The sequence below is a fragment of the Micropterus salmoides genome, unplaced genomic scaffold, assembly GCF_014851395.1.
Source record: "Micropterus salmoides isolate LMB-PRFRI ecotype aquatic unplaced genomic scaffold, ASM1485139v1 Ms_hic_scaffold_2, whole genome shotgun sequence".
NCBI lineage: Eukaryota > Metazoa > Chordata > Actinopteri > Centrarchiformes > Centrarchidae > Micropterus > Micropterus salmoides.
In genome coordinates this window covers 49788785-49814916 of record NW_024041150.1, presented here as the reverse complement: position 1 = coordinate 49814916, position 26132 = coordinate 49788785, and the positions used below count along the sequence as shown (strand labels likewise).

Below are 26132 nucleotides of genomic sequence, written 5' to 3'. Positions count from 1 at the left end.
CACAGAGTCGCAGCGTTATAGGCTACCAAAAGACGTGTTTTCTTGTACACTACTCGTGCAGCACTGTCTTTCAAACAGCTGCAGTAAAACTATGAACAGGACTGCTCACAGTTGAGAGTGATCAACAGCTCCCTCCTAATGAGCTCCACAGAGCACCTGTTCTTGCTGTCACTTTGTTGGTTCCTTCTGGAAAATATCCTTTCCACATAACCAGTGGATGCTGAGATGCTTATGTTGTGGCTGTTGATGGATGAGAAATTGCTTATAAACTTGAGTAATTGTAAAGTTTGTTTGTTTGGCTAAAATATTTGTCATTGTTTGCAGTGATACCATCCAAACAATGAAACCGCACATAAATAACCCATCTACAAACATTTCTAAATTTAATTCAACATTTGTTAGACTCACTGAGACCAGATCACCCAGAGAGACCCAGACTCAGTTAAACCAGCTCCAGGATTCAGGACCCACATGTGAGGGAGCAATAAAGAGTATTTAGGATTCATTTCTGATTTGGATTCCACACACATGGAATCATTTTCATTTGCTGAATCATCATGAAGACGTTCAGAGCCTCTGCTGCTGCTGTTATTCCCTTTTACACTTCTGGAGGAATATTAATATTAGAATTTCCACTTTTACTGTCCGTCAGATCGGCCGACCAATCAACAAGCAGCCTGTTTCTGCCCGGCAACAGACGTCCTCATAGGATCCAGCCGGGGCTCCTCTCTGCTCCACCTGTGAAAGTGAGGGGAACATCCTGGATGATGGAGGAGCTCGGTGGATCTCTGGGTCACCGGCTGGAGGACGGAGGAAGCAGAATGACCCAGAGACAACATGCTGCCCGTGAGGACGTCCCAGCAGAGACACGGAGGGGAGGGTTACACCATCACTACACATCTGTGTGTAGTGCGTGTACCTGAATCTTTACTAATTCTGCGCTCCCAGAATGCAGGGTTACTTGTGGTTCCTAGAGTCTCCAAAAGTAGACTAGGAGCCAGAGCGTTCAGCTATCAAGCTCCTCTCCTGTGGAACCAGGTTCCAGTTTGGGTTCAGGAGGCAGACACCATCTCCACATTTAAGAGTAGGCTTAAGACTTTCCTCTTTGATAAAGCTTATAGTTAGGGCTGGCTCAGGTGAGTCCTGAACCATCCCTTAGTTATGCTGCTAGAGGCCTAGACTGCCGGGGGATTTCCCATGATGCACTGAGCTCCTCTCTCCTCTACTTTCTCTCCCTCTGTATGCAACCTCATCACATTATTACATGTTACTAACACAACTTCTCCCCTTTCTGGTAGTCTTGTGCTTTCTCGTCCCTCTCCTCTCTCCTCCTGTCACTTCCTGCAGGTGTTTCTGCCTCTGGAGCCGTGGAGTTTGGATCTGTGGTTGCCAGTGGGTCGCCTGCTGCCACGTTCCTGCTCGACACCCTCTGCTACAACTATTGTTACTAGTCCTATTGTTATTATTGTTATTATAATCATTAACATTACGATTATTATCATTAACACTACTATAAATATCTGTACCATTTTTCATTTAGTCTATAACAGCATCATCTTTACTCTCTGTACCTCTGTGTGGATATTGTGTAGGCTGCCTCCCTCCATCGTAATCAAATCGTGAGACCAGTGAAGATGAACGCTCCTATTAAACTGCAGTGAAAGTAACTAAAAAGACAGTAATATTGTATTATAACTAATTACACTGAAACTATAGTTGGCAATGAATTTAATAATCAATGTTCATCAACTAAGTTAATTAGTTGTTGCGCCTCTATCATGTAGATGGGAATTAGCTTTTAGCTATGGTACAGTACATATATTGTGCATTGTCCCTGTTAAATAAATAAATGACATCTCACTCACTGTCCACATCTCTGTCTGTCAGTTGTTATAGAAACAGAGATGGACTCAAACGCCATTGCTGACAGCACTGTGAAAAATCCTTCGCAACATCTGGAAATTTTAAGACTCATCACGGAATTCACACTGGAGAGAAACCGTACAGCTGTGACCAGTGTGGGAAAACGTACTCTTCATCTGGTACCCTACTAAGGCACAGACGTGTTCACACTGGAGAGAAACCGTACAGCTGTGACCAGTGTGGGAAAACGTACTCTTCATCTGGTACCTTACTAAGGCACAGACGTGTTCACACTGGAGAGAAACCGTACAGCTGTGACCAGTGTGGGAAAACGTACTCTTCATCTGGTACCCTACTAAGGCACAGACGTGTTCACACTGGAGAGAAACCGTACAGCTGTGACCAGTGTGGGAAAACGTACTCTTCATCTGGTACCCTACTAAGGCACAGACGTGTTCACGCTGGAGAGAAACCGTACTGGTGTGACCAGTGTGGGAAAACTTACTCCTCCAGAGAGAGATGACACCGGTCACTGTCTTCTCACACCCTGCAGAAAGCGTATCACGAGGGAGTGGGTGAAGACGGTTCTGTCACCAAACGCCCCCATGACAGGAGAGATAGCTGCAGTACGACAGCCCCTTCTCCATCAGACCTTGCATGAACAGGTAGGCAGATCCGTCTCCCTCTCAATGCATCAACGCTGAAAGCCCAACCACTTAGCTTTAAAGCAAGACGTGGTGGAGACTGCCCGCTGCTTGGATGGTCTGTGCGACCTCAGCAGATAGACCAGCCTGAGTCTGCCTCTCCTGGAGAGGCTGGTCCAACACCAGCATTGTGCATTTAAAGCCTCACACTTGTGACAGAGCCCCCCAGACAACAGGTACAGGCCAGGGCTCTGTCACTGTAGGCTGCGTCACTTCTACCAAAATGACGAACGACCGTTCCCGCCTCACCTAACTGGAGGGATGAGATGGGTTGGGGGGGATCGCAAACAGCAGCCCTTCTGGCAATGGCACGTGAGTAACACGGCCATCCCCCAGGGTGGGCTGTCCTGTCGGCTGAATTGAGAACCACAGCGAGTGGGTGTTGGCAAACTGATCCACCTCCGCTCTCCTGAAGAGAGCTCAGATCTGCTGAACCACATTGTTGTGCAGTCTCCACCTGCTCGGTTGGGGGCCAGCCCTCGACATGAGGTCAGCCACCGCCGTTCTCCAAGCCTGGGACGTGAAGGGCTTTCAGAGACAGCAGGTGTTCTGATGCATTCGTCCATAGGTTCCCTGCCAGCGGCAACAGAGCTGTGGATTGGACTTCGCCCTATCTGTTGATGTACGCGCTGGAGGAAACGCACCACCACACTAGAAACACAACCTGGAGTGGATTGTGGATGTGTGGTGTGTGGCCCCCTCGGCTCTCCTTGGGGAGCCACAACACTCACTGCACTCCCCTGGCACGTCCCTCTCCATCCAGTGACTGACACGGATGAAGACATCCTGCTGAGCAGTACCTGCGCTGCCAGACAGTAAGAGACCCCAGAATCGTAGGTAATCCTGAACTAGAGTTGAAAGGCAGGGGGGGCCATGCATCACCTTTGCCTCCTGAGGTCCAGATGCAGTGCGATGCATCTGCTGAGTGTGTGGGGGGCTAGCGAGTAGTTGACTGGGAGCCTAATGTATTTGTAGGCTACCCCCTGAGAGGAGAAGCCTAGAAATTCCCTGTTACTGTGTCACCTCAACATGAAATAGGTGTCTTTCAGGTCGATGGCAGTGAACCAGTTGCCGGGCTGCACTGGCTCCAGCATTTTCTTGATCAGCATGTGGAAATGCCATCTTGACCATTATGCTGGTTCAGGTGGCAGAGATCCAGAATGGCTCAGAAGCTTCTCGTGTTTTTGGGGATCAAAAAGTACACAGAGCAAGACCTCTGTGCATGTTGGAGCCCTAAGACAGCCTGCTTCAGCAGAAGTTGCTGGATCTCGGCAGCCAGGAATTCCACTTCCTCCTAAGAGGATAGACTGGCTTCCATTATGTCAGGAAAATAACTGGTGGTATGCAGCAGAACTGAAGAGAGTAGCCTCAGAATGCTGTCCACCCAGCTTGTCAGCATGCAGCGGCGTCGCCATTCTGCATGAAAATGTGTACACATGAACAACAGATCTTCGACACTCTCCACCGCCAAACTTTCCATAAATGGAAGTTTAGCTCAAGGGGGGGCCAACGTCGAACGGGCTATAGTGTCCCTGAATGCACCAGGGCCGGTTGCTCCCTGGTGTCTTTGAACACACCACAACTTTCTGCTCTGTGGTGTACTTGAATACCCCATGGTCTGTTGATCCATGGTGTCCTTGAACGCACTACAGGTCGCTGCTCCAATGACGCTGCTCCTGTTCAGTGTGATAAGTGCCACGGGCCGCACCGATGGAAGAGACGTGTTGTCTGGTTGCATCTCTCCAGCTATATCTGACCTAGATTGGCGTTAGCTCGACTCATGCCATTGCAGCTAGTCAGCTGAATGCTGCTCTGTTGGCATGTCTGTTTCTGTAACACGATTTCACTGTCGGTGATCTAGCAATGCGCCCATGCGAGTCCTCGTGGGCGCGCTAGGAATGCAGAGTTACAGCAGACTGCTGCATTGCCCAGTTTCCACCTTAAGCTCGTTTCTCGGCTGTCACATCGTGGAAGCAGACCATTATGACCGTGCGGACTCAGCAGTCAGGCTAGTGAAGTGGACGCCCGGGCCTCACCCAACCTCTCACTCAGTTCTGACCGGGAGAGCGGCGTGAGCCGCAGGACGAACCGTTATCTTAGCATCGGTGAGCGCAGCAGCGTGTTCAACACACCTAGCTCAATGGGATGGGGTTGGTGGTGGGAAATTAGCGCTTTTAAGAATGTAATATGTTTCTAATAAACAGTTTAACATTCACAAGCATCACCAGTGTACACACAAGGAGCACATGTTAGAAGCAGAGTTAACATTAGCTCTTTCATGAGAGAAGTTAACTTAGCTCTTTGAGGAATGTAATTAACATGTTTTACTCAAAAAACGGTTTCCACATTCTCAAAAGCTCATTCTCAAAACTGAAGAAGTCCTTTTGATGAGGGACGAAACGTCTTCCAGTATCTTCAACCAAGTCCAGTTGCCCTTGATTTTAACCTTTGTTGGATAACTATGACCTGGATGACTGAGAATCTTCATAGACATTCTCAAAAGCCTTACCATAGTGTACACAAGCAGCATGTGTAAAACAGTGGCGTCTTGAATAAGATCAAGTATTTTCCCTAACCATGCAAGATGGCGTACGGTTGGTTGGGCTCCGTGCCCCTCCTGCTTTTGCCTTTAAAATCTGGCAATTTCATGCACTCTGATTTGACTTTCTACTGACACCAAGAATATTAAGCAGCTAATACGTGAATATGTCAATAAACCAGAAGCTGCAAGTAAGAAGGACAAACAACATCAACAAGTGAAATGCCGGCGTGGAGCAAACAAACAACGTCAGCATGCAGTCCTGCTACTCATCTGTTTGGTGTGGCTTCTTTTGCTGCTAACATTTGGAGTACTCCAAGGGATTCCACAAAACGAGCCTGACAGTCTTCTGTGTCACACGCCATACTTGAACAACGTTGGATATGGCCATTTTACCATCTGCTATTCACTCCTGAAGTTTGGAAACGCACGCGTAGTAGGTTTATTACGCACAAAATTGGAGCTGGGTAGCAGGAAAAAAGATAGTGGGCGCGCTATATCTCTCCTTCCTGGTCCTGTTAGCGGGAGACATCCAGCTTAATCACGGCCCAAACACTGACTGTACGTTTTAACTGTACGTAAGGGGTGGTGGCGTAGCATAGATAAGATGCTTGCCTTTGGTGTGGGAGACCTGGGTTCAATTCCCACTGTGAGACATCCACCATTGTGTCCCTGAGCAAGACACTTAACCCCTAGTTGCTCCAAAGGTGTGCGACCTCTGAGATGTATAGCAATTGTAAGTCGCTTTGGATAAAAGCGTCAGCTAAATGAATAAATGTAAATGTAAATGTATGTACATCGTAGGTCCATCCTACCGTGGTGTGGCCGGGTCCCGGTGCGACAGCGGAGCGGAGAACAGCGGGCTGGATTGGTGAGCAGGCAGGAGCCTCCGTGGCAGAGCTGGTGCATCATCTGCAGCAGCCGACGGACCAGGTGATGGTTGGCGGATTTCCAGCGAGAAACAGCTGTGGGCGCTCTGTGCGAACGAGTGTTCGGACGCCGGCACCGGATGACCCAGAGGGATTTGCTCCGTGTGCCCTCGTCGACCAGGCTGCAGCTTGTACTGCGCCCACAGATGGCCTGGCGGACTACTGGAGCCTAAATGAATGGCGAACTCATTGATCAGGTAGAACAAGAAAAATACTTGACAATAATGGAGTGATTTTAGATTCTCAGCTAAACTTTAAAAGTCATATCACAAACATCTCAAGAAAAATGAAGGCCAGTATGAACTGTTTCAGAATGATCAGAAGCTGTCTGACATTTGAATGTGCTCTGTCTTTCTGAACACTATGATCCTGTCCCACCTGTTGTACTGCACCACTGTTTGGTCCCAGACCAGCCAAACTACCCTAAAGTCTATTGAGAGGCTTTATAACTGTGCCTTAAAATTTTTTTGATAAAAAGCCCATTCGATTCCATCACTGTTACATTCTAAGTAAACATAAAATCTTAAACTTTGTTAATTTTGTTAATCTTAGACATTTTTAAATGTCTGACTGGACTTGCACCTGAGCAACTTGGTATCCCATAATTAGCCTATTTGGATAATTATATTAATAATTAATGCTGACCACACATTGATTTTGAAATTTGTTTTTACCCCTCCACCTCTTTTATCACCCAGTAAGAAGTAAAGTAATAATATTACTTTTTGAAGGAGTAATATATTATGTACAATTTCTGAGTAACTTTCCCAACACTGGTTGTGGGGGAGGATTTTCTGTTTGGGGTTTAATAAAATACTAATACACAGTAACACATTGTGTATATAACGGATAATTACAGTAATGAAAGAGTTATTGTGAAAATAACACAGTAACCAATAATCAATAATCACAGTAATCATCATTGTACAGCTGAAAAGCTGGTCCAGGCCTTTGTCTCCTCCAGACTGAATTACTGCAACACATCATTGGACGTGTTCTGGTCTGAGTACACTAACATGCAGTACACTGCGTACACTGTGTACTTACTTGCTTAGTGCATTATTTTTGACAGGTTAGTGTTGTCTCAGATCAAAGACTGCGGTTGGGCTCTAACAGGAAATGACTATCACAATATTGCACAATCCCCCCAGCACAGAGGGAGCAGAGCTCCAAAAACAGCCAGGCTTTATCACCCAAACTAAAAAGATCAGAATCTGGTTTATTAACAATTTTTAACTTCCAAGTAATTTGCTTTGGTCTATTGGTGCATAAATAAGAATTCTATCAAATAAAAGCAATAGAAAGCAAGAACTGTAACCACAACTGTTCACTAACAATGTAATGTCTGATAGAATAATAATAAAATAAAGTAACGACAGATTTATTTTTTATAGTTTCACAAGCCAAGAATGTTCTTTACATCACGACCCAGATGTCTTGATTTGATTTAAATAACTCAAAATGTAATGACAGAATAACAGACAGGCTGCAGCTGTCTTACCGTAGGACCTCTGTGAGCGTGATCGGCAGGCCGCCTCCTTAGATTCCTTCCATCTACATATTTGATTTCTCGCCTCAAAACTTCTGCTCTGACCTGGACTTCTGGGGCCTCATGTATAAACGCTTCCTACGCACAAAAAGGTTACGTACGCTTTTCACGCACACGTGGGATGAACGTGAGAATGTGCGGACCCTCCACCAACTTTTGTCTGGCTCTGTCAGTGAACTCCAAAGTGCCAAAACTCACCAAATGTTTCAAAATAGTGTTTCCACTGCAGTTACTGTGCAGATGTCAATCAAAAACCTAATTCTGTCACAATAATACACAACAAAAGTCTGATCATGTCTGTAGTGGTTTAATATCAAATAAAATTGAACGTGAGAGGAATAGATCATGACGTCTCTGACATATTTAACTGCACTTCATATCACATGTTATCACTTTATCATCTAAACATTCAAACCAGCGGTGTTATTTGTGCTGCTGCTAGTGAGCCAGAACTATTCCATACTGCACCTTTCAAGTGTAAAAGAAATAAAATAAGCCAAATTAGTGGTGAATCTTAAATCAGTGTCCGCTAAATATTCCATCAGCCCCCGGAGCGCAGCAGAGAGGACCTGAGTGTGGTCACGGACACTCATGGTCAGTTATGGACCTGCCAGCCTAAAGCCAGGATGATGTCAGGCGGCAGGATCCCGGCTGCCTTTCCCCGATGTTAGACGTGAATTTAGCACCTGAGTCCTCTTCAGACTCGGCTAACTGATGGAATTGTCATCATCATAAAAATCTGAGATAACATCAAACAGCATTAAAGAGTTGCAGCAGAGAGCGTCAGTAGTTTCTAATAACATCCTCTGTGCATATTTAGCTTTGGTGTGTAAACACGCTGCAGTGAACAGACTGTCAGGCGCACAGAGCGCACTGAGACGCAGATCTGCATTCTCACCGCTGACTGAAGCCACCATTCTGGTGAGGTGTGAAGCATAGTCCGTATGACCGCTGTAAACACTGCGTGACACTCGTGCGTAGTGCTGCACGGCTGCTCTGGCTCTGCAGAGGAAAACGCCAGTGGAAGGATTAGAGAGTGTCCGTGAAGACTTCCTGGCCCGTGATGATGACTGGCTAATACTTCGATTTAGATCCCCAAGAGTCGTGCTCTTGGACCTGTGTGCTGAACTGCGTCCAGCATTAGAGAGACCAACCTGGCGGAACCGTGCCATCCCGTACAAATACAAATAGTGTTTGTGGCAGCCAGCTGTTGGCAGCGGGAGCCGACAGGTGTGTGTCTGATGGGATCAACAATATATAATGTTTACCTTTCTACCTACACTCTTTGTTTAGAATAATATATAAAACTCTGGATTTTCTTTTGTTTCTGAACCAGCTGCATCAAACAATCTGTAGGCTACTTTCTAACTTCCACCTCACAAGCGCCTCGATTGCTGAATCAGAAAAACTCTCTTCCTCTTCTTTGACCTCCACTTTATGTCAGACCGTGTTTTCTTTATTTCAGCCAGTATGAGTCTCTGAGCTGCACTGACTCTTATTGTAACACTAACGCCACTCCGTCGTTTTGCGTTTGTTGCTGATCAAAGAGTTCAAACCATCAAATGAAACATTTCTCCTCTCCTCCACTTCAGTGATCAGCACCTCGATCTCACACTCAGTGAAGTTTCCTTATTTTCACCTGTTGTCATTTGGACCTCAGCAGGTGACGCTGGCGTGTTTATGCTCATATGCATAGTCATTTATGGGAGGAGCCAAGGCGGGTGGTCTGCCCTGGTGTTGTGTTCTGGTCTCACTGTCTGTGTTCTGGTCTGCCCTGGTGTTCTGGTCTGGTCTCACTGTCTGTGTTCTGGTCTGCCCTGGTGTTCTGGTCTGGTCTCACTGTCTGTGTTCTGGTCTGCCCTGGTGTTCTGGTCTGGTCTCACTGTCTCCTGTGACAGAGACTCAGTCAGACGAGGACTCTCCTCCCTGTGAAACTAAAGCCAGCTGAATGAGCTGTGTTCCAGTAAAGCTCCACCTCTTCCTGTACACAGATCTACACTGAGGACAGCACGTGATGATCAGAGCAGAGAGCAGGCGGACGGCCAGAGAGACGGTCTACCTGGACATGGATCACCTGTTGCTGCTGCTGCTGCTGCTGCTGTGGAGCTCAGGTAGGACTTTAAACAGCACGTGTTAGAATTCAGATCTCTTTACTGGATCAGGGAGAAAACCAGTATGAAAGGCTGTTCAGGGTGAAAACTCTGAAAGACCTGCACAGTATTTAGGTGGCCTGGAGATATTTAGAGATCTAGCTGGAGGAGAGGAATTCAGCTGAAGAGCCACATATTCAAAAGAACAGGAAACTAAATGGCAGCTCCCCGTCCTTTCTGATGCTCGCTAGCTTCACTCAACAAACCTGCCACCTGACATTATCCTGGCTTTAGGCTGGCAGTTGTTGACACACCAAGCTCAGCTAAAAACAGGATATAAGATTGTTGCTGATGATAAACTCACTGATTAAAAATGTTTCTTCCTGTCAAAGAGCTGACGTACAGCTACATTTAAGGCACTAAGACCTTATCTGACCCAGTTTATGAGGTGTGAACATTTTCAGTATTTTCCCCCTAAACGGCCTCTCACAGAACAAACTGCTCACAAAAAGAGTTTTTTGGACTCTCTAATTAGAAACTGCTTCTTCCAACTGAGAAACACTGTACATCCAAACTAAGAGCTCTGGTGTCAGAGGTTGAATTTGAGAGGATCATTCATGCTTTTATTTGGTCTCCTTTAGATCACTGTAACTGTCTTTTCACTTGTTTGAATAAGAAGGAGCTTCACCGTCTCTTAAGGCTGTTCAGAACTCTGCTGCAAGGCTTCTAACTCACATGAACAAAAGAGCGCACATCACAGCTGTTTCACCATCACTTCACTGGTTACCAGTCCAGTTTTTTTTTGTTTTTTTAAAAACCTGTCCTGCCCAGCAGCCTGGTATAGAGTATAATGACCTGGATACCATATTGTGCCAGACAGATTTTACTTTAACAAGAGAGTATTAAAATACTCCTTTGTCTGTTTTATTATTTATTTAATTATGTATTGATTTGTCACCGGGCCGGACAGGGGGGCAGACACGGGGATGGGGGGGCACAAACACACAGCACAGAGAAAGGACAACACCTGTAAGAGAAGGGGGATGGAAGGTGGGGACAACAGGGAAAAGCTGTGGGAAACAACAATTGCAGAAAGCAACGAAACCTGCAAGAACAGAGAGGGGGGCTTGGGGAGGAGAAAAACAACAACAACAAACAAACACAAACAAAAAAACAATAAAAATAATAATAATAGTAAAAGACAACCAGCCGAACAGCAGCAATAAACAGCTGACATAGTAAGACAACTAAGAGAACAATGAAAACAAGAAACAGTCACACACACTAAATAAGCAACACAACACAGCCACGAGAGCTGGAATAATAATTAATTTAAATAAGTAACTGAAAGAAAGGCATCAGGAATAATTCTACCAGGGTTGCTGGACTTGGTTCTTAGTAGAGCCAAGGAGTGGTGTCTCGGTCGCGGTACAGCTGGCCATCAACGTAAAGTTTATCCACCGCGATGACAGCCCTTGATCCTTCTCCAATAAGCTTCTTTCTTATCGGGAACAGGACTCGGCGTCGGTCCAGGATCTCCAGGGGAAACTGGTCGTTAACGCTGAAGTTGGTCCCTCTCAGCTCCCTGCCGCGGCCTTTAACCACTTCCTTCTGCTTGAAGTGTTCAAACTTCGCGACCATGGGCCTGGGCCTCTGGTTCTCCTGTCGCCGTCCTCCCAGGCGGTGCACCCGGTGGAAGCTGATGTTCTTCAAGGTCTCGGCCGGGAGCTTCAGTTGATTTTGGATAAAGCTTTTAACGGTCTCCTCTGGGGCTTCATCCGCCTGCTCCGGGATACCCGAAATGACCAGATTATCCCGCATACTACGAGCCTGGAGATCGATGATCGCTTCTCTAATGTTTTTATTGTCTGCCGAGAGCCGCGTCATTCCCTCCGTGAGGGATTTAACCGAACCTTTGAGGACCTTGTTTTCCGCCGCGAGCTCAACCACCTGTTTCTGACTCCAGGGATTCCCGCAGAGCCTGAAACTCTTTGTGAAGTACTTCCACCAGAGATAATCGGGCATCAAAGCTAGACAATTTCTTGTTTATTGAATCCAGGATCTCTGTGAAATCTGCACCTTGTGAGGAGACTGCTCCAGGTGATGCTCCAGGTGAGTCTTCAGTGCGGTTTCTTTTTGATTTCCCCATGACCACTCATTGAAAACACTGGTCAATGTAAACTTCAAGGTCCTCCAAACACTCGTCCTCGAGGTCCTCCAGTGCAATTTGACTGCTCTTATTTGTTAATTCGCTTAAAATTGGCGGATTGTTTGTTTAGCTGCGCGCTGCCATGTTTGAATTGCACCAAGTCTCACTAGATTACACAAACGCTCACCGTGTCATCTCTCCCTCTCTCCTTAGCCCACTGTACTTTGTCATGTTTTCTAGTCCAGTTTAGAGTTCAGTCTGTCTGTCCCCACTCTTTCAGCTGAGGAGAGTTTCTTTAACAAATGGATTATTGAACTTTAATGTTATCAATATTTAATCATTTCTCTATATTACTAAAATAATCGTGGCCACTTTTATTGGGAATAAGTAAAGTTGTACCTGTAATTCAGAAGTAACGTGGCTGCATGCACTAATATCAAGGACTGCAGTATTAGCAGCAACATGTACTTTATCCAGGTTTCAGGTATATCAAATACCTTCTGACACTAGTGCGCTCATTTTAATGTTCCAGTCAGAAGAAAACACATTTCCAATCTCATGCAGGTTTTGTATCATGCTGATGAAGTGTCAGGTGTTCAGTAGGGCTGGACCCCAATATTCAAATATTCGATCGTTTGGTACGTTCGATTTTTAATTTTGAGGTTCGAATGTTAAGTTCACGTCAAAGGGAAAACAAAATGAAGCCCTGAGCTGTGTGAGAGCACTTTAACTGAGTGATGAGAGCAGCAGTGTGGCAGTTCTGGGTTACTGCTTCATTTCATTACAGATCAAAGAAAGTCAAATAGCCTACATTTTAAATGAATCAGTAGCCTAAACTGTAGGCTACAACAAACTAACAACAACATAATGAACACATTTAAATCATTGTATTAGGCTGAGTGAAGAAGAACATGTAGTAGTAGTTATCTCTCCCCCATCAGCTTCTCCCTCACTCGTGTCTTTGCCAGAACCTCCTGGGCATTTATCCTTCTTTTGATGTTCTGCTTATATCTATAAAATACGTAGCTGTAGCTCGTGACAGCCAGCTTTAAACAATCAGCATAACGCGACCGCTGGATCCAGCTATAAAAGAATAACAGAAAAAACAATGTGGCAGTTATTTACATTCAGGTTTTTGGTGTTTGGGTTTAAATAAATGACATTTTCACCATCAATAGATGCAGAAAAGAAGCCAGAAACTGGTGCAGAAAAATTCCCCTCCAGTGTTGAAGCTAAACCTATGCTCATGAAAAACATTTGTGTTTGTGCTGCAGCCTGATTTCTGTGTGACGGTGGTGAAACAAACTGGATGTGAGAGCAGCAGGAAGCTCTGTGGTATTTTTTGGTCATTAAGAAAACCCAGTGAGCTCTAACTGTCCGCTGTGACGAGTTATATGTGACATAAACTTCCGAAACACGCAACTGGAAAGAATTTATCAGTATTTCCTCCACTCAGCTGCTTTATCAGATACTGCCCACATGAATGAAGACGTGCACACACTCATTATCTGACTTCTTCCATTTCATGTTGATACCCCCCTTATTTCTCACGATCGCTGAACCACTGTCTCCTGATAAGAGGTTCCTAATAGGTCAGCTGGTCTCTGGACCCAGATATGAAGACTCAAAAGCACGACTCAGATGAGATGAAGTTAGAAAACATTTACCTGATCAATGTTCAGAGCAGAGGTCGGGGATCAAACAGATTTGAGTCAGGAGGCGTAGAAGGTCGGCTCTGTCCCCATGGTCCTGAAGAGTGGCAAATCAATTCTGTTCCCAGGCTCCTCCCACGATGCTCAAACAGAATGTACAGAAGAACAAATTAGAAAAAGAGAATATCAGGCATAAATAGTGCACAAGTTAAAACAAAGCAATAAAAAAGAACATCAAATGAAGTAGTCTTACAGGAGCATCTCAGAAAGGTAGAATATGCTGAGAAAGTTCATTTCTGTCTGTAATTTAAGTCAAAACGTGAAACTTTTATATATTTTAGATTCATCACATTTTAAGTGAAATATTTCACTTATTTTCGGTTCCAGGGGCAGCACGCTATCATCAACACCGCTGACTTACTTTGGCTGTGTTCACCATTTTCAGTCCAAATATCAGCTGATTTGTTGCTAGAAACGTCACCGGGCGCCATCTTGATTATGGTGTAACACCTGGGCGCTGCGCCTTTTTCTGCCGCTTTGGAACACACGGTCTTTTTCGTGGTCTAGTGGCCGACCCGTAGGAGCTACATAGACATCCAGGGTATCAAATGAAAGGTCTGCTCAAGCCGTTCTCAAGCTACAGGCCTGTAAAGCATGGAGTGCTTTTGGTGACAGCAATGTTGATGAATATTCACTGTTTTTATCAATATTTCAATGTTATGTTATTTGGAACGTGGTTGTATGGACAGAAATAGTGTTTTAAAGATAACTCCCAATAAAAGTCAACATTTAAACAGTAAATATTGCCAAAATATGGACATTCACCTGGTTTATTTTGAAAATATTGTATGATAACTGTTGTATTTTAGTTTATTTTCATCAAATTTAAAGTTACAGTTGTATTCTGTATTAGAAGATATTCAGTTGCATTATAATCTATCTGATGATGGTTTTGATGGTTTATTGCATTAAATTGTAGCTTTTTTTAAGAGGCCAGGATAAAAATATCAAATTTTTTCTGTATTGTATCTCCATGAAGTCTGTAGTGGTAAAATAAACATGTTAATTTACAATGGATTTATTTATTTTAAAACTTAAAACTGCTTAAACGTGCAATAAAATAATTGTCAGCGTTAATAATGCGTTAACGTGCCCAGCACAAGTACAGATACCACATGAGAAATGTTACTCAAGTAAAAAAGTAGCTGGTTTTAAAAAGACTTAATTAAAAGTAAAAGTACTACACATCAAAATCTATTGATCTTACAAAACATAATCCATCTTTTTAAAACCTCAAGGCAGGTTTGAATACAGCATTATAAGTTAGAGTGAATCACAACAAGTAGATATTTCCTGCAGTGTGGTCTGTAGCTGCGTTGTTGCTCTGCTGGTGTGGTAGTATCTCCTTCAGACCGTCTGACAGACACAGAACCCCGTTTGGGACTTTGGGGATGTTAAGATGAGACGACAGGAAACCAAAACTACCTGAAACACTTGTCAATTCACAATCTCACCAAAAAGCCACACATGTTAACTTCAGCACCTCTCCTAAAGTGCAGCTCACAGTCCCACACAGAGCAGGCTGGCTTCAGTTTTCACATGTTTATATTCCAAAACTCTAGCAGCTACGTTTCCACTCGCTCACAGTGCAAACACAGAGCTGCTGCACAGTCACACCTGACCAGTGTTGGGGGTAACACGTCACTGTAATCACATTACTTCTGTCTGGAACGCATCACTGTTGATAACTTCAGTAATCACATCTCAAAATCATCTCGTCACTTGTGAACTGGTTCTTGAACTATCTGCATAACGGGAGGAGAGAAAAATAAATCAAACGCCCCTTTTCATGAATGTTTCCGACCTCTCTTTTGACTTCAGCAGCAGCTCACGAGGACGCAGAAATTGCAGAGCTGCCAAAGAAGTCTTTGGAGGGGTGGAGGTATTACTTCATATTGTTGGTGAAAGCACAGCGATACCCTCTGGTGCGCCTGTGGCGAGGCTCTTTAGCCTGGGCAGTCTCGTGCTGACTCCGAGGAGGAACAGGTTGTCTGACAAACGATTTGAGAGACTCCTGCCCAGGGAGCGAACTACGGGGGAGCCAGGGGCTCCTTTCTAAATTCTTCCCTCTCACGGAGAAAAGAAAGGTCGCAAACACAGCCGCAGCCGTTGTGTCAAGCTTAATTGTAGCAAAAAGGCTCCATCTGATAATAATAATAGCCTAATTATTATTATTGTAATAAGACAAACATGATTCTGTCACAGTCGCTCAGGCCTACATGCTTCAGCTGTTAATGAGTCAGCAGTAAGAATCACAGTCTTCATTATCTAAAATATAAATGTTTCCAATGAAATGTCCAAATAAAGTTCTAAGCATTATAGCACTGTACTCTAGCCTTGTTCTTCTCTTGACAAATGTTGGGCTGATGTTCACAACTGTGTTGTCACTTTGTATTAAAGAGCAGAAAAGAGAGATCCTGTGTTTGTCCTCATCATAATAAGGATTTGTGTTGATCTGAGCAGATATGAGGTGGAACTTTATATTGTTATTGTGCATCACAGGTGATGTTACGCAGTAATCCAAAAGTAATGTAACTAGTAGTGTAACTAGTTAGTTTCTGCAGTGAGTAATCTAGTAAAGTAAGTAACTAGTAATGTGTAATCCATGACCTTTTCTGAGTAACTACCCCAACACTGCACCTGACACAGCAATGCTCTCACTACAATCCTCCCTCTGTAAGAAGCCTGAATAGAAAGCTCTTCTAGAAAAGTCCAGTGCTGGTTTGAACAGACCTCTGCGCTCTAACTCAGACCTCATGAAGTCAGATAAGACTGGGGGCCAATCTGCTGGCTCATTTGGTGGAGCAGCAACTGTTCCATTAGAGTCTGAGCTGCTTGTATCTGATGCTGGCTGCACATCTCTGGCTGTGCTCGTACTGGCTGATGATCCAGCATCTAATCTGACAAACGGCACCACAGCCCCTGTAAATTCTAGATATTTTCTATATATTAATATTATCAGCTGCATCAGGCCCATTCAAACTGGCTTTTCAGATATATAATATTTATAAAATGACTGGGCTGAATATGTGCTGCTTATTATTTACTGACATGTGCATCCATATTGCCCAGTCTGTCCAGCTAATCAACATTTTAATAGTCAGTGTGAATCCACTGCTTCCCATCATGCATCAGTCCAGAGTTGTAACTAAACTTCACTGTCTTGTTTTTAAATGATGTATGAGGAGTGCCCTCACATCCTGTCTGGACTGGTCCACAGATGTTTCTTGCTGAATGCGTGAGTTTAATTTAAACCAGCGCTGCTCAGCTGCTTAGCAGGACAGACAGACAGACAGATTCACTGCAGCTGCACATTAGGCTGAGTGTCATTTAGTTTTTTCTCTCCTCGTGCCTAGAAGGACAGTCCCTCTTCATCCTCTCATCAAACATTCACGTTCACCTTTGACAGGAAAGTGAGGCGGGGCCGTCCAGCTCTGTGCTGGACTGTCACTGCGTATGTCGTGTCGCATCAGCTGGCTGAAGTTGATTCGCGCTGAGTCGGCTTTATCAGTTTTGTTTTTCAGTGCTGCTCCACTCAGGTGCTGCACAGGCGACTAATACCAATGTAACGAGGTCTGGTGCAGAATGTAATATGTGACATTTGGTTTTGAAATGTAGTGAAGTGAAAGTAAAAAGTTGCAACAACTAAAAATACTCAAGTAAAGTACAGATACCGAAAACAAACTACTTAAGTACAGTAAGTATTTGTACTTTGTTACTTTCCACCACTGATCTCACCTACAGTAAACTGGTAAAATGAGTCCAGAGGGAGTTCACTGAGATGTTTCTGAGCTGATAGAAAGTTCTTTACAAAACAACCTGATTGTTCTTTCTGTCCACGGCTGTGCTCCAATCACAGGACTCCAGGCTGAAGGACGACACACCTCAACAGGTAAAGAGAGAAAGAAAAGAGAAAGAAAGAATCACAGAAGCAGAATCAGTTTAGTCTCTAGAATTCGCTTCTTTACTGATGACTCTCTGGTTTCTGTTCAGAGCCTGTCAGGTTGGTGGGAGGAGCCAGTCGCTGTGCAGGAACACTGGAGCTGAAACATCAGGGAGACTGGAGACCAGTGAGTGGCTCTGTCTGGACCCTGAAGACAGCAGCTCTTGTCTGTAGAGAGCTGGACTGTGGCTCTGCTGTTTCTGTAGGACAGAGAGAGGAGTCCTTATTCAGACCTGTGTGGTGGATCAGGTCTGACTGTGTTCAGTCTGGATCTGCTCTGAGGGAGTGTGCAGAATCAGTTTCCTCTACCTCCATCCTGGATCTCACCTGTTCAGGTAAGCCAATCAGTGACATCATCTATGACAGTAATGTACCGAGGTCAGGTCCGGATTAAGAAGTCAAAGGCCCCTGGACAATTTGTCTTGTAGGCCCCCCCACACACACATGCTTACAATTAAGGTTTTGAATTCCAGGGTATTATTTGTTGGAAACATCTTTAGCTTATACAGGATTTATGCTGACAGGTTACAGCCTATGATCACAGCCTGAAGAACAATATCAACACCTGTACACGTCCTCCATCATGCAGGATTTACACCACATGCTTGCAACAACGCTGTCCTGGACCAGCAGCAACAATATCAAGACATTTCCCTGCTTAGTGTGACTCACTGGCTATTAGTATTAAAATAACTGCAAACTGACAGAAAAGTCCGCTCCATCTCAGAGTCCAGGGCTGAATTTCAGCATCAGTACATCCCTGGTAGCAGCATGAACACACCTGTCAACCCTCCCTTTATTCTGCTGTAATTTTAACCTTTCTAAAAATGCCGCTGGGCGTATTTGAAATGTTTGCTACGTTCCCCTCCGGTAAAGCCAGTTGCAGTATGTAACGTTAGAACATCAGCTGTAACAGAGACAGGAAGTCAACGGCACCCGCCAATAAAACAAGAAGAACAGCAGCACGAGGGGAGCAGTTGCCAGGATGGATGATGCAGGGCTCTACAGAGTATTTCACTCGCATTTATCCATAAAAATAGATTCATGCAAAGAGGAAAAATGATTTACGAGTAAAGACTATAAACTACCATAATTGTTCTGCATGAATGGTTCTGATTATTGACAAGTATTTACTGCATTAATAAATTAGAGACCAATGTAGACTGTGTTTCTTGCACATGGATTTTATAAATGGAAACATTCCACAAAAATTAAACTGTTAACCATTTTCAAAGACAGCTTGAGAGGCAGATGGTGGCGCTGCAAATTCAGACATGAGAAACAATCCACCATTCATCTGGACCTGGTCTAATGTGGTCTACATGTGAAAACAGCAGATAAATCGTCCTTTAAAGTATTTTCACAAATTGAATAAAGGTTTCACAAATCTGAAACTATGTTTGATTGAAACTTTAGCCTCTTTGGACAATCTAGTCCAGATTTGAGAGCTCTAGGTATAGTGGTTTTGGATCTGGACCTGGTCTAATGTGGTCTGCATGTGGAGAAAAAGCAGTGAAATCACCCTTTTGTCATTTACACAAATAAAATAAATTTATTTCAAATCTAAAAAAGTGTTTCAGACAGCGTTAAGGCTTTGCCTAAAATGCACAACAGCTTTCACAGCAGTAAGAGGTGCAAAAAACGGAGATTTGGTCGCTCAGCAACGTTAACTTTCACTTAAGTTCTCCTTAACTTCCCCTTAACTGCAGAATCGGAAGCTGCGAATTGGAAGCTAACTTCAGCGTCGTTAAAAAAACTGTAAAAAGTATATTATATGAAACTATAATGAATACAGTAATCAATATACTACAACTAAACAGTACTATTAAATGAACATTACACTTCTTATTTGATGTAATAATGTTCTACTACATACTAGATCCTCCACTGTTTTTAGACTGGTCGCCAAAACAAAATGGCAATAATTGTAATTATGGCAATAATTACAGTTGTTGAAAGAACGTCTCTCTCCCTCGTTCTCCATTCTTCCTTCTACTTTACTTTAGCTTGTTGGCTAACAGCTGACTTGAATAACATCAGGTCCAGTGCAGCTGACCTGCCGCCCAGTCGCGTATTTATGCCAAGGATGATGCGTTCAGTAAGTCAGTACTGCAGCGTTACTTGGATTAGTAACTGTAATAATGTTACTGTTTTGTAAATAGTTATCTGTTACACTACTAGTTAGTGGGAAAAAGAGTAAATGTAAAATGAGAAAGTAACATTATTACAGTTCCTGCCCAACACTGCTAACAGTAGGCCTGGCTATGAAATCAGTTTTAATTTAATGTTAGTATGATAGCAATTTTTCCTTGCTTTACCTTTAGCTTTGTTTCCAGTCTCTTTGCCATCATGCACAGGTAGGAGGGAAGTTTTTAAGCAGACACACAAGATGATTTTCCAGAGAGATTATTGCAGATGAGGTTAGTGGTTTATTGCAGCAGTAAATAGTACAAACAGATGAACATAGCGGTTGATTTCTTATCTTGTTTCCAGTTGTTTGCGTGTATTCTGACTCTGTGGTCTGGCCAGAACTGTTTGTGCTCCCCCTACCTGTGCCTACCACTTCCTGTCACCTATGCCCTCTATATACAACCACGTGCATCTAATCACTGCCACCCAGTGTCCAAAATACTAATATAAATATATCCAAAGAAAAATAAAATATCACGCCAACAATAAACATAAATGGCTCCTACAGTTAGAATATTATACTAATAGAGATCATTTATACTCCACAGATTCTGTGCAACCAAAATAAAAGTTTTTTTAACAATGAAATAATACTGAAAACACGAGAGTGAACACTTAAATTAGGGAAACACTTTAACACCCTCCCTCCTCTGAGGGAGTAAACACGAGCCTACAGCTCCACACTGCTGTCTGACCCTAACCGCTCCACGACCCGCTCCGCTCTGCACCAGCTCCTCTCTAGTAGGCCTAACTATACTCTCCACCAGCGGCGTCGTTAGCCCGGATGTTTTTTGAAAAGCCCCCGATCTCAGAAGAATTTATTATTATTTTTTAAATCAAACAAAAGACGACAATTGAACTTTACTCGCTTAACTAGCGTTACGCGCTCATTTCAAAATCTACGTTTCCCCCCCCCTCTTTCCTAATGTAAAGTTTTATTTGCATTGCCCTCCTGCCTCAGGCGGTTTTGGAGCTGGCTCATATAGGAGGCGGTTTACTAAGAGACCAGTCAATCACTCACAGTCCACATCAGTCGCGGACAGAATGTAGCCTGTAGAAATGTTGAGGGAGGAAAAACCAAGTTGCTGGAGGCCGGAGCAGCAAAGTTCCTCAGTATTACAGACTTTTCTTTGTGCTGCTGTTCCTTCTAGCTGAAGGCAGCAGTGATGATGTCTGCAGCAGGGGTGGGTACATCTAATGTAGGCCTACTCTTAATTTCACTACATCTTCCATTCACACCTTTTATAACTTCTCCAGTCTGTAATCTGCATTTTGCTTCATTAACAGAAATGAGCTCCTCCAGGCTGTGTGTGTGCAGTCACGCAGTAAAGCGCTGGTCGGGCGCTTGTCACGGTCACAGAGCTGGGCGGATGCAAACCTTTAGAAAATCAGCCAAATATCTTTTTATGTTCTACTAATACAACTGAAATGTAGTGAGCCACACCGTGGACCTGCTGGTCTGTTGGAAAGCAGCCTGCGTCGCTCTTTAACAAGCCGGCAAGTGAAACACTTTCACTTTCTATTAAAAGCGTCTTTAGTCTCTGCAGAGCAAATGAAGACTACACACTGTAAGATCTTTGTCAGACGATCACTGCATTGATTCTGATATATTAAAAGTGTCCTGTTGTTGAACAGAGCATCGCTTTGGACATTAGCCTGTTTCTTTTCTTTAATACACATCGGTTACTATTTGTTTCATCGCGATGTCCGACGGTGAGTCCATCAACAGAAAGTCGCCGGTGAAACTGACTTTCACTCAGCAGCTACCAGCTGTTATTTATTTTTCAGACGCACAGAGAGAGATAATAAAACAGTCCTGTTGGGCTTTACGCACGACGCACAGCTTCCTCTGTATGTAGTTTACCTGCTTCAACAACCAGCTGCTCTCGTGTTACTGCCACAATAATTATCTGTGTTGTGAAGATTGTTTAGATGCTTCAGGAATAATCAGATTGTTTTGGCAGCCTGTGCTACTGCAAAGCAAGCGGTTTGGTTGGCTACATGTCCATAATAAAAGGCACAGGCAGCAAAAGTTATATTTTAAAGTGATCTTGCAGATGATGATGTTGTGCTGCTGTTTGGAAACATGTTGAAAGTGTTCAGACGTGGAGAACAAGTGTGACAGAGTATTAAATGTAAATGTCTGTGCTGTTAGAAAGACGTGTTCTGTTGTTAATGATGAACTGATGTTGGAGTTGTGCTGAGTCCAGTTTGAATCTCTGAACTGTTGTTTCATGACATGTTTTTATTTTGTGTCTGGTGTCTTTATCTCTGTTTCATCTTCTATTATCTCTCCAGACTCTGTCAGGCTGCTGGACGGGACTAGTCTGTGCTCAGGCAGACTGGAGGTGAAGTCTAACCAGTCTAACCAGTCTAACCAGAGGTGGTCCTCAGTGTGTGAAGCTGACTTTGACCAGCAGGATGCAGAGGTGGTCTGTAGGGAGCTCGGCTGTGGGGCTCCTTCAGTCCTCCAGGGGGCGCTCTATGGAGAAGTGGAGGCTCCGATGTGGACCAAAGAGTTCCAGTGTGGAGGCCATGAGTCTGCTCTCCTGGACTGTAGAAGCTCAGGCTCAGCTAGAAACACCTGCTCACCTGGAAAAGCTGTTGGACTCACCTGCTCAGGTAGAAGAGGAGCTGCAGCTTTGATTTGCTTCATTTCTCTTCTGATGAAACTCACTTTATTGTTTTACTGATGACTCTCTGGTTTCTGTTCAGAGCCTGTCAGGTTGGTGGGAGGAGCCAGTCGCTGTGCAGGAACACTGGAGGTGAAACATCAGGGAAACTGGAGACCAATGAGTGACTTTTTCTGGACCCTGAAGGAAGCACCTGTTGCCTGTAGAGAGCTGGACTGTGGCTCTGCTGTTTCTGTAGGACAGAGAGAGGAGTCCTCAGACAGACCTGTGTGGAGGATCTGGTCTGACTGTGTTCAGTCTGGATCTGCTCTGAGGGAGTGTGCATCATCATATTCCTCTCTCTCCATCCTGAATCTCACCTGCTCAGGTAAGCCCATCAGTGACATCATCTATGACATCATGTATGACAGTAATGTCTCCAGTGTGTCCTCTCCTCTGTCTCAGTGTCTCAGTGGTTTCCATTGGACTGAACTGTAAAGTTCTCCAGGACAGTGACGTCCTAAAGTGTAGAGAGGTGGGCTTGTTTCTGGAAGCTTCACCTGACAGGACACACCTGGAGGAACCTGTCTGTCTGTCTGTCTCTGTGTTTGGGGACGTCCCACCAGGTGGATCCAGTCCCTCCTTTTACAGTCTGTCATCGCTCTGCTCCATGTTTGTTACCCGTGTCAGACCTGTGACATCACTTCCTTTTTCAGGGGCCATTTTGTTTACTGACTCTACTGTCAGTGGTGACGACACCATCTCCTTGGACTGTAGCCAGCTCCACATATCACACCAGAAGGACTGCACAAACTCACAATAACAAAACATGTGATATCAAAATCAGTCCCATTCATACCGCCATCTTCATAGTTTTAACCATGTCAGTCTTCCTTATATAACGGAATTTATTTCTCCACATGAAGTTAAAATTGATTGTATTCACTGCTTTGATCATACTCACTGATATGGGTAAGGAGAAAGCCGGGTAAATGAGTCTGGACAAACTATCCGTTGTAGAGAGTAGAACCCTTCCTAAGATTGTGACGTCGCTCTGCAGCCACCTATTTAGAATTGACTTACATTTGTCTGATTCCACATATTCATATAGCCAATTGTTCTTTTCCCTTTGGAAATAACAATTCAGGGTGGATGGGGAGACAGGCCAGTATTTAACCTGCTTAATAATTTTTATATTATGTAGTGACTGCAGAGGATAATCATGTAAGGTTATCATTTCACATTTATCTACGTTCAACTGTAAGCCTGAGGCCTTAGAAAACTGGCTGATCGTCTGTAACGCTAAAGGGATTCGATTTTCATCCTTTCAAAATAAAGTTGTGTCATGAACAGAGGGTGAATGAGACCTTTCATCATCTGTGTTTACAGACCTGCTGCTTCAGCCCAACATCTCTGTGTCCTCCTCCGTGAACGGGGTCTCCGAGGCCCAGCAGCAGGGGTTTCAGGTGTCCAGGGGCTCCACCTTCACCATCAGCTGCTCCATCCAGCCACAGTACCCAGGAGGCTCCTTCCAGCTCGCCTTCACCTCCTCCATCACATCACACAACTACACCCAGCCAGCTGTCAATCACTCTGCCCACTTCCTGTTTCCTGCTGCAGAGCCCGCCCACCAAGGAAGCTACAGCTGTGTTTATCACCTCCATGTTTCTTCTCATGACTTCTCCTCTGAGAGCCGTCGGCTGTCTCTCACTGTCTCAGGTAAGCTGAAGCAGAGCAGCTGAAACGTCACACTGACTGTTTCCATGCAGCTTTGGAAAAGATGATCCGTCCAAACTGGCGTTTTCCTGCCGTGCCCGGTGTGTTTGTCACTTTTTAGATTCCCCTGGAAACAGTTTCCGCTGTCTTCTATGCTACTTGCGGCGTTCCTGTTTTGTTTTCTTACTCTGCAACATTTTTTCTAAATGCTGTGCATGTGTTGTTGTATTGGTTAAATAACGAGGAGATCTGCTGTATGTTGACATCATTCTCACTGTCTTCGCCGCCCTCCTCCTCCCGAACAGGCAGCTAGCTAAACTAAGCAGTAAGACCTGCATCAGGGTCCTCCACCGTGTCCCCACAGCCAGCACTAGCCGAAGCCATCTTGTCTCTGGGTTTTGCAGTGGGAAAAGCAGGGGTCGGTTTTTGAAGCCACCGACACCCTGAAGCTCTGTTGCAGAGTTGTTAGCATGGAGCTGCTCACAGGAGTCAGTGAGCAAAACCTGGGCATGTTTAACTCCCACTCCAAGATGCAGAGTTCCTGCATCCTAGTGTGGAAGGGAAACAAGTCGAGTTTCTTTCCCACAGGCCAGAATCAGACACCAAGCCAAAGCCTGCTTAAACATGATTGGTCGATACTACCTGGACTATAAACCAGAATGCTTTCGATACCAAAACCTTGTCTCTTCCCTCCAGATTCTGCGTTCAGATATCTGTTGATTACTGACGGACTGAAGTGGTTTTGGGAGACTTCAGGTCACTACAGTTTGTGTTTAACAGGAGCTGATGGACTCATGATGTTGTGTGATGTGATGACTGTCCATGTGTTTGATCAGATCCAACAGGTCTTCTCATCAAAGTGGTCGTCCTGCCGCTGACTCTGCTGTTGGTGATCGCTGCCCTTTGTTTCTACTATAAGGTACTGACACATGTCTGTTGTTTAGAGGACTGAGATGAAGCACTCGGTCTGTGTTTACTGACCTGAAGAAGAGGAGGAGTGATGCACTAACTCTCATGTGTGCTGTCATGTCTCTCCAGGCCAGCAGGGGGCAGAAGCCGGGCAGGCAGGAGAACATTGAGCTGGAATATTATAACGTGGGTGTTTCTGCAGCTGAAGGAGGGTCGACTGAAGAGGAAGGAGCTCAGGGAGCAGAGTAGGACCTCCAAGGAGCTCATCTCAGCTGCCTCACAACCCACCATCAGCTCAGTCAAGGATTTTACACTTTTGTACTGATGTTCCCTTTAAACAATACGGCTGGAATTATTAGATTACATTATAAACTCTGTTTTTATTACTCTCAACATGAACAGAGCAAAACAAACAACATCTTAGTCTTTTTAGATTTCCTGTGGCTCTCAGCTCCAAGCCCATTGGCTCCTACTGAAGACGTCAGATTTGATTTGGATTTTTAATTTACCAACAGGTTTCATTGGGCTGGCAATGACTTAAACAAGTGACAAAGACAGCAAGATATTGTGTTGTGATAAATCTTAACTTCTTCTATGTTGTTGTTTTTTAAATTTGTACTGAAAATGTCATGTCTTCCCACCCTCTGTTGAACCATGGTTGGCATTGTCAAGGAAATGATGTTCCTGGTAAGGGATTAAACATATAATTGAGTTACAACCAACCGTTGTCTTTGAAGAATTTATTAGCAAAAAGAGAATAAACAGAGAAGTACTAAAACACCAGAGACAGCTGGTCCAGAGACCTGCCGCCGAGGGCAGCTTCGGGCGTCAGCATAATCATTTACACAGTCTAGGTTTCAATGTTTTGGGGAACAGAGATCCTCTCTCGGCCTTGAATGAATATTCCAGGAGAGGAGAGGAACAACAAGAGGGGGAAACACCAAAACAATCTCACAGCTCTGACCTAAACCCTAGTAAATGTGGACAGACTAACATAAGGAGAATAATAGATGAAAGGTTAAGGATAAAAACAAAATGCATATATATCTGTAAGACATAACAATAATAATAATATTAAAATACCATACATGAAAGATTAAATGTAAGAGGACACGATTTTCTGCCATAACAAGCATCATCAGTGCCTCAACAGTCTGGACCCAGGTTACCCAAACAATTACCACCCAATCTTTAATCTACCTTTCCTCAATAAAATCATGGAAAGAG

The 26132-nt window shown here is 44.2% G+C and overlaps 2 protein-coding genes across 2 annotated transcripts; both read left to right on the top strand.

Moving 5' to 3' along the window:
• The first annotated feature begins 764 nt into the window (after nucleotides 1–764).
• LOC119912025 (zinc finger protein 3-like) lies at nucleotides 765–2386 on the top strand. The gene is made up of 2 exons (XM_038730997.1): nucleotides 765–902; nucleotides 1970–2386. The coding sequence occupies exons 1-2, from the start codon at nucleotides 765–767 to the stop codon at nucleotides 2384–2386; spliced, it is 555 nt and encodes a 184-aa protein (XP_038586925.1).
• A 7002-nt stretch (nucleotides 2387–9388) lies between these two features.
• LOC119912632 (scavenger receptor cysteine-rich type 1 protein M130-like) lies at nucleotides 9389–25627 on the top strand. Its single transcript, XM_038731914.1, has 8 exons — nucleotides 9389–9695; nucleotides 17395–17427; nucleotides 17529–17639; nucleotides 21964–22290; nucleotides 22384–22668; nucleotides 23670–23999; nucleotides 24833–24915; nucleotides 25035–25627. The coding sequence occupies exons 1-8, from the start codon at nucleotides 9599–9601 to the stop codon at nucleotides 25152–25154; spliced, it is 1386 nt and encodes a 461-aa protein (XP_038587842.1). The 5' UTR covers nucleotides 9389–9598; the 3' UTR covers nucleotides 25155–25627.
• Nucleotides 25628–26132: the final 505 nt, after the last annotated feature.